Raw genomic sequence first — 8879 nt, 5'->3', positions numbered from 1 at the left:
ACCCCAGGGGTCAAAGGGTTCTTTGGAACGGGAAGGGACAATTCCTGGGGGAACTGAGGGAGCTGGGAATGTCTCCAGGTCACCCCAGGGGTCAAGGGGTTCTTTGGAATGGGAAGGGACAATTCCTGAGGGAACTGGGGAGTCCTTGCAGAGCTGGGAATGGCCCCGGGTCACCCCAGGGGTCAAAGGGTGCTTTAAAGGACCAGTTCCCTTCCTTTGGGAATGTCCCCAAAGCCACCCAAGGAGTTAAATGACCAATTCCCTTCCTTTGGGAATGTCCCCAAAGCCACCCAAGGAGTCAAGTGACCGGTTCCCTTCCTTTGGGAATGCCCCCAGGTCATCCCAGGATCCGACTGCTCTCCTGAAGGACCAGCTCCCCTCCTTTGGGAACGACCCCAAACCCACCCAAGGAGCCACCCACCCAACCCACCCTCGGGATGGGACCACCCAGGTGCCAGAAAAGGGGGTTTTTCCCCCCAAATCCCCCCCCAGCCCCACCTGGAGCACCCCGAAGGTGCACTGATAGCCCATGCGGACGAGGCAGCGCAGGGTGAGTTTGAGCACCATGGAACGCTTGAAGGACACGAAATTCCGGACGTTCTCCAGCAGGAAGAAGCGCGGCCGGTAATAATCACAGTAACTGCAGGGCACAGGGGGCACGGGGACGTTTGGGACCGCGACACCCATTGGGCGTCTCCTACCCAACCCAACCCAACCCAACCCAACCCAACCCAACCCAACGGTTGGGACCGCGACACCCATTGGGCACCTCCCACCCAACTCAACCCAACCTAACCCAATCCAACCCAACGGTTGGGACCGCGACACCCATTGGGCACCTCCCACTCAACCCAACCCAACCCAACCCAACGGTTGGGACTGTGACACCCACTGGGCATCTCCCATCCAACCCAACCCAACCCAACAGTTGGGACCACGATGCCCCTTGGGCACCATCAACCCAACCCACCCAACGGTTGGGACCACGACACCCATCGGGCACCTCCCACCCAACCCAACCCAACCCAACCCAACAGTCTCCCCCACCCCAAACCCCCCCTCCCCGTTGCCCACCTGAGGAAGGAGACCACCAGGGAGTTCTTGAACTTGGAGTAGGTGCGGGAGTTGAAGCGGTTCATGCCGCTGAAGCCCTGGCAGGGGGGGCCCCCGCAGAGCATCTCCACATCCCCCTTCTGGGGCAGCTTCTGGCCCAGCGAGTTGGTTTTCTCGCCGGCCATGACCAGCTTGAGCAGCACGTTGCAGTCCTCGGTGAACACCGTGGTGCCGGGGTTGTTGAGCCGGAACGCCTGCGCCGCCGGCTCCCACATCTCGATGGCCCACAGCGTCTCCGAGACACCTGGGGGGGCAGACACGGGGGGTCAGTGGGGCACATGGGGGGTCAGTGGGGCAGGGATGGCACACGGGGGGTCACCAGGGCTGGGACTGCACATGGGGGATCACCCAGGGACACGGGGGGTCACTGGGGCAGGGGTGGCATTCGGGGGGTCACTGGCATGGGACGGGACATGGGGGTTCACCAGGGCAGGGATGGCACACGGGGGGTCACTCAGGGACACAGGGGGGTCACCAGGGCTGGGATGGCACAGGGGGGTCACCAGGATGGGATGGCACAGGAGGGGTCAGCCAGGGACATGGGGGGTCACCGGGATGGGACGGGGGGGATTTGGGTAGGGAGGAGAGAGGGGAGTGAGGGGGAGGGCGGGAAGGGGGTGAGGGACGTGGAGGAGGGTTTGGAGAGTGGGAGAAGGGGGTGGAGGATGTGGATCTGGAGAGCAGGAGAAGGGGCTGGAGAACATGGATCTGAGGAACATGGATCTGGAGAACATGGGGAAGGGTCTGGAGAAAATGAGGAAGGGTCTGGAGAACATGAGGAAGGGGTGGAGAACAAGGAGAAGGGGCTGGAAAGCAGGAGAAAGGGCTGGAGAACATGAGGAAGGTGCTGGAGAACAAGGAGAAAGGGATGGAGAACATGGAGAAGGGTTTGGAGCACAAGGAGGAGGGGTTGGAGAGCAGGAGAAGGGGTTGGAGAACATGGATCTGGAGAACATGGGGAAAGGTCTGGAGAACATGAGGAAGGGGCTGGAGAACAAGGAGAAGGGTTTGGAGCACAAGGAGAAGGGGTTGGAAAGCAGGAGAAGGGACTGGAGAACATGAGGAAGGGGCTGGAGAACATGGATCTGGAGAACACGGGAGCCCAGAGGGGGAATCCCAGGACTCACCTGCCTGGTGGAAGCCCTCGGACAACCCCCCACAGCCGGAGAACACGTCCAGGGTCCGTAACTTGGGAAGTTTGAGCTCGGCCTGTTCCTCGCTCTGCTCGGAGCTCACCGGCTTCCCTTTGCCTTTCCCTGGAAAAGCCACACCCAGGGCCAAGTCATTCCCTCTGGATCCTCCTCCTCCATCCATCCAGCCCCTCCCACCCCCTTTCCCACCCGGAATTCGGAAGGGAAGCCCCTCCACTGTCCCCTTTTCCACTCAGCAGCCTGGAAGAGCATTCCCAAGGATCTCATGGACACAGGGATAATTCCCAGGGCTCTCCCTGGGTTGGGAATGGGATCCAAATCCCAAGGTTATGGAGCAGAGGGTTGGGGGATGAAATCCCTCAAGGATCAGTTGATTTCCAAAGGATGAAATGCCCTAAAAAGGCCGTTCCGGGATTCCCGTTGGGAACGCCGGGATGGGGGTGGGATCACTCACCTTTCCCCTTCCCCTTCCCCTTCCCTTTGTTCCCAGAGCTCCGGGCGTGGTTGGGAGGGTCCTCAAAGCTCTTGGTTTTGGCGTTGTAAGCCTGGGAAAAGGAAAAACCAAGGATTTGGGATGGACAGGGAGGATGGGGAGGAGGGTCTGGAGAACACCAGGACATTCCCAGCTCGGGAATAACGGTGGGATTGCCAAAAAAAACACCCTGAGAGCTGCAAAAACAAAGGCCAGAACCATGGAGTGGTTCCAGGATTCCACAAAATTGGACCCCCAGGGACACATCCAGACCCCCCAGGGACACATCCAGATCCCCCAGGAACACATCCAGATTCTCAGGGACACACCCAGAGCTCTGGAAGCCCAGCTGAGCATCCAAGACTTATTCCCCAGGATGTTGGAATCAGCCCCAAATCCTTGCTCTGCCCAACTCCTCCACGGAAACCCCCCCTGGAGAAGCTCCACTGAACCCCTGGGAGACTCCAGACCCCCAGGGACACATCCAGGGACACATCCAGACCCCCCAGGGACACATCCAGACCCCCTGACTTAGCATCCAACTCCTTCCCCAGGATGTCGGACCCAGCCACAAACCCATGGAAACCCCCCCTGGAAAAGCTCCACCGAACCCCTGGTGGCCTCCAGCCCCTTCCAAGCCCCCTGGAACGTCCCTTCCCTCACCTCCAGGAAGTAGAAGCGGTCCAGGCCCCCCGAGGAATAGTCCTGGATGCTCTGGGTCAGGTCCTCCCCGTAGACGACGGAGCAGCGTCCCTGCACTGCCCGGAACTCCACCGTGGCCTCCTCGTCGCTCCAGTAGAGCAGGTTGATGTCGGCGTGGTAACTGGCCTTCATGGACTTGTGCGTGTTCTCGGGCCTGCGGGGAGCCAGAATTCCCAGAGGAACACCCCTTGGATTAGGGGGAATCGTCCTGTCGGCGTCGGCCCCGCGTGGGTTTTCCCGCAGGTTCCCGAAGGGGTGACACCAAAAAAGGGGGTTTTTGGGGGTTGGGAGGGAATTGGGGGTGGAGGTGGGGCTGAGGGGATCCGGAGGGATCCCAACACATCCCAAAAAAACACACCCTGGATAAGGGGGATGTTCCCACTTTCGGGAACCGACCGCGACCCTCCAACGACTCAGAGCTTTCCCAGCCCCCCAAAATCCCCCCGGGGGCACCTGTAGAACTTGTAGATGGTGAGTTTGATGTCGGCCTCGTTGGGTTTGCCGTTGCTGCGGATGTTGCAGAAGATGCCCTTGATCCTGCCCACCCGGTACGGGTCGGGCGCGTCCAGGTTGCTGCCCTTGATGTACTCCGAGTATTTCCGGTAGTGCTCGGGGTGCAGCTCCTCGTCCACAGCCTCCTTCTTGGGCCTCTTGGCCGGGCTGGCCGGCTTCACGCTGGGGGACAGGGGAAAAAAGGGGAGGCAAGTGGCCAAAAAACCCCTCGGGGACGCGGCGTCGGGTTCAGGGTTGGACTCGGAGGGCTCTGCTCAACCTTAATTCTTTGGGGTTTATAGGAACACCTTTGTTTTTATAGGAGCGCCTTCATTTTTATAGGAGCACCTTCATTTTTATAGGAACACCTTCATTTTTACAGAAACACCTTTGTTTTTATAGGAATGCTCTCATTCTTTATAGGAGCACCTTCATTTTTATAGGAACACCTTCATTTTTACAGGAACACCTCCATTTTTATAGGAACACCTCCATTTTTATAGGAACACCTCCATTTTTATAGGAACACCTCCATTTCTATAGGAACACCTTAACTTTTAACCCAAACTTCAGGAATTTCGGGTCTCGGCCGCCCCGTTCGCAGCTCGGAGCCGCCGCCCAAAAACTCCACGTTCCGCTCCCAAAACCCCACCCCAAAAAAAAACCCCTCCCGGGACGGGAGCCCCCCCACCAACCTGAAGGAGAAGGCGTCGGGCAGGAGGTAGACGCCGTCCCCCACCCGGTACTGGACCCCGTTCTTGGTGGCCACGGCGTAGAACATCTTCCCATCCACCTCCTCCAGGGGCTCGGCCACCTTGGGGATCTCCTTGTGCCTCACCTCGTCCAGGCGCGCGCAGCTCATGCAGAACCTGCCGGAACGGGGCAGGAAACAGGGGGCCTGGAGGTCCTGGAGGGCAGGAAGATCCCGGAATTCCCGGAATTCCCTGTGCCCCGCCCTCACTTGTACTTGTTGTCCTCGCTGGGCTGGGTGTTGGGCGGCGTCTCGAAGCGGGCGTACTCCTGGTCGTACCACATCTGGTAGAAGTAGGTCCTGCCGTCGTCCTCCACCATCTTGATCTCCATGTCCAGCCCGCCCTGCTGGCAAGGAGGGATCACCGGGGTCGGCGGAGTTTCCCCCTGGACCGGGATTATCGGGATACCGGGATGGGCCCCCCCCGGGATCATCACCCACCTCCATGGCCCAGCTCTCCGAGGGCGCCTTGTAGATGACGGTGACCTTGCCGTGGATGTAGGAGAGCTGCATGTCCTCGCACTCGTCCACCAGGAACAGCTCCAGAGGGTCCGAGGTGGCCCCCAGGACCGTGTCGGAGCCGGGGCAGAACCAGTGGGCGTGGAACATCTGCCCGCTGCTGTCCTCCCACAGGGCCGTCACCCTGCGGGGCCAACGGGACGTCAGGGGGGTGTTCCCGCTGGGAATGGGGCCATTGGGGTGGCGTTCCCACCCGGAATGGGGTCACTGGGGTGGCGTTCCCACCTGGAATGGGGCCGTCAGGGCAGTGGGGACACCCACCTGGCCAGGTAGAGGGGCTTGGTGGGGTCGTCGGGGCTCACGGACACGCAGTCTCCCACCTCCAGGGTCTCGTTGTCGATGCAGACCCGCTGGTAATAATCCTTCTTCCCGTCGCTCTGCGGGGCCAAGGGGGTGGTTACACCCACCCAGGAGGTGGTTACACCCACCCAGGGGGGCAGGGGGGTGGTTACACCCACCCAGGGACACGGCCCCCCCGAGAAGGAGGGGAGGGGGGTCCTGCCCGGCCTCACCTGGAGGGGTTCTCCCACCTGGATGGGCTCCCCCACCCGTGGGATCCAACTCTGGTGTCACCTGGATGAGTTTCCCTCACCTGGATGGGGTCCTTCACCTTTGACAGGTTCTCCTACTCTGGTCTCCCCTGGATGGGCTCCCCCACCCAAGAGATCCTACCCTGGTCTCACCTGGATGGGTTCCCTCACCTGGATGGGTTTCCCTCACCTGGATGGGGTTCCCTCACCTGGATGGGTCCCCCCAACCCTGCTCGTGACCTCACCTGGATGGGTTTCCCTCACCTGGACGAGTTCCCCCCACTCTGGTCTCACCTGGTCGGGTTCCCCCACCCCCAGGACCCCACTCCGGCCTCACCTTGATGGGTTCCCCCACCCACGAGATCCGACTCTTGTTCTGCTTCTTCTTCCTGCCCTGGAGCATCTTCTTGGGCGACGGCATCTCGGGGATGTTGTCGTCCACCTCCTCGTCCTCGTCCGCCTCCCGCACGGCCAGGTTGGGACACCTGGGCAGGGGGGTGTCACCAGGGGGGTGTCACCACAGGGGTGTCACCACGGGGGTGTCACCAGGGCCGAGGGGGGCTCAGGGATGAGGATCTGGGGGTGGGACACACCCACCTCCTCTGCAGACAGGCCTGTTTGCTCCTCCCGCTGCCCCCGAACTTCACCATGTTCTGGCAGGCCTTGCACTTGCCACACTCGGGCTGTTGGCACACCTGGAGCGGGACAGGGGACGGGTGACACCGGGAACAACCCCCCCCCGGGACCGGGTTGGCCTCTGGAATGGCCCCATGGAGCGACTGGGAGGTCGGTTGGTCAAGGTAGGAATTGACCTTCAAGATCCACCATTGCACCCAGGATGGGTAAATTTGGTTGGTCACAGTTGGAATTGACCTTTAGGATCCACCATTGCACCCAGGATGGGTTAATTTGGCTGATCAAGGTCAGAATTGACCTTCAAGATCCACCATCGCACCCAGGACAGGTTAATTTGGTTGATCGAGGTTGGAATTGACCTTCAAGATCCACCATCACACCCCAGGACGGGTTAATTTGGTTGATTGAGGTTGGAATTGATCTTCAAGATCCACCATTGCACCCAGGATGGGTTAATTGGGTTGATCAAGGTTGGAATTGACCTTCAAGATCCACCACTGCACCCCAGGACGGGTTGATTTGGTTGATCAAGGTTGGAATTGACCCTCAAGACTGTCCAGCCCAACCCAGGACAGGAAGTTGATGTGGGTTGATTGACGTTGGTTGACCAAGGTTGGAAAAGCCCTTCAAGACCAACCAGGTCCCTTCCAACCTTGACCAACCAACAAGACCATCCAGCCCAACCCAGAACAGGACGTTGACGTGGGTTGATTGACGTTGGTTGACCAAGGTTGGAAAAACCCTTCAAGACCAACAAGCCCAACCCACGACAAGAGGCTGATGCTGATCCAGGTTGGAAAAGCCCTTCAAGTCCAACCAGCCCAACCCACCACCACCCCCCTCACCCCAACCCCGAGCCCCCGGGGAGGCGACCCCCGCGTCGGGCACCTCGCAGACGCCGCAGCGCCGGCGCTTGGTGGAGTTCTCCTTGTCCTCCTCCCGCTCGTCCTTCTCGATCTGCTCCGAGAAGAAGGTGTCGAAGATGTGGTACACCAGCTTGGTGGTGGTGGCCTTGGTGGGCCCCTTGTCCTTGTCGATGCGGGTGGGGTGGCGGATGGCCTGGCGCCGCACGGCTCGCCTGGGACACGGGCACGGCGCTCAGGGGGAGCCCGGGAACGCCGGGAACGGCCCCCGGGGGGGCGCTGGGGCACCTTCGGGGTCCCCCAGGGCAGCACCGAGGGCAAAGGTTGGGTTTTGGGGACCCAACCCGGTGACCAGCACCAGGCACGGGGGGTTTCCCAGTTTTGAGAGGGTTTTCCCAATTTTAGGAGGGTTTTCCCAGTTTTGAGAGAGTTTTCCCGATTTTGGGAGGGCTTTCCTGATTTTAGGAGGGTTTTCCCAGTTTTAGGAAACTCCCAACCCAACCGTCAACCCAACACCCAACCCAACACCCAACCCAACCCTCAACTCAACCCTCAGCCCAACCCTCAACCCAACCCTCAATCCAGCCCTAAACCCAACCCTCAACTCAACCCCAAACTCAACACCCAACCCAATCCCCAACCCAACCCTCAACTCAACCCTCAACTCAAACCCTCAACTCAACCCCCAACCCAACCCTCAACCCAACCCTCAACCCAACTCTCAACTCAACCCCCAACTCAACTCTCAACCCAACCCCAAACCCTCCTCCCCATCGACCTCCCCATCGAGCCCCCGACCCCCGTGCCCCACACCCCCGTGCCCCAAGCCCACCTCTTGCCCAGGGTGACCCCGGCCAGCTTGATGAGGTCCCTCATGCAGGGGGTGATGAGCACGGGGGGCTCGTCGCTGTCCCCGGCCTCGTCGTAGCTCTCCACCTGCTCCACCACGAACTGGGCGTGGCGCAGCAGCGAGTCCTCCGTGAACCGGTTGAAGTTGAGCCCCGCGGGGGGGACGGTGGTCTGGGGGGTCAGGGGAGGGGTCAGGAAGGGCTGGTTGACCCCTCTCACCCCCCTCAGTCGCCCGTTCCCAGAACTGGTGAGTTGGGAAAGGTCCCCGAGGTCGGCGGGTCCCGACCGTGACCTCCTGGGACACCTCCAGGGGTGGGGACTCCACCACCCCCCTGGGCAGCTCATCCCAGTGTTCGACAGCCCTTCCCATGGAAAAATTCCTGCTGGTGTCCAGCCTGACCCTCCCCTTGGGGCACAGCTTGGAATCACGGGATTGGTGAGGGTGGAAAAGCCCCTTTTCCATCTCCAACCCCTTTCCCATGTTCTCCAGCCCCTTCTCCTGCTCTCCAGCCCCTTCTCCTGCTCTCCAGACCCTCCTCCTGCTCTCCAGACCCTTCTCCTGCTCTCCAATCCCTCCTCCTGCTCTCCAGCCCCTTCTCCATGTTCTGCAACCCTTTTTCCACGTTCTCCAGCCCCTTTTCCATGTTCTCCAGCCCCTTCCCCATGTTCTACAGCCCCTTCCTTGGCTCCGTTCCTGCCTCTGGACACATTCGAGCCCCCCAACGTCCGGCCCTGGGGACATCCCTGGGGACATCCCTGGGGACACTGACCCCAACACTGACCCCAACACTGGCCCTGGGG

General features: G+C 60.6%; 1 protein-coding gene across 1 annotated transcript; it reads right to left on the bottom strand.

Moving 5' to 3' along the window:
- Window positions 1-430: 430 nt before the first annotated feature.
- On the bottom strand, window positions 431-8249 carry LOC113962638 (DNA (cytosine-5)-methyltransferase 1; the record flags this gene model as incomplete). Its single annotated transcript, XM_027673392.1, has 14 exons — window positions 431-640; window positions 1075-1357; window positions 2241-2369; window positions 2719-2809; window positions 3400-3592; window positions 3892-4113; window positions 4626-4799; window positions 4892-5025; window positions 5123-5324; window positions 5462-5577; window positions 6068-6215; window positions 6328-6425; window positions 7255-7444; window positions 8062-8249. Coding segments are annotated over 14 exons (2378 nt in total), but the record flags the coding sequence as incomplete, so codon positions are not given.
- Between the last annotated feature and the right edge of the window lie 630 nt (window positions 8250-8879).

This window comes from Neopelma chrysocephalum, unplaced genomic scaffold, assembly GCF_003984885.1.
Source record: "Neopelma chrysocephalum unplaced genomic scaffold, ASM398488v2 Primary Assembly neopelma1_184089, whole genome shotgun sequence".
NCBI classification, from domain to species: domain Eukaryota; kingdom Metazoa; phylum Chordata; class Aves; order Passeriformes; family Pipridae; genus Neopelma; species Neopelma chrysocephalum.
This window is presented reverse-complemented; position numbering and strand designations above follow the sequence as displayed.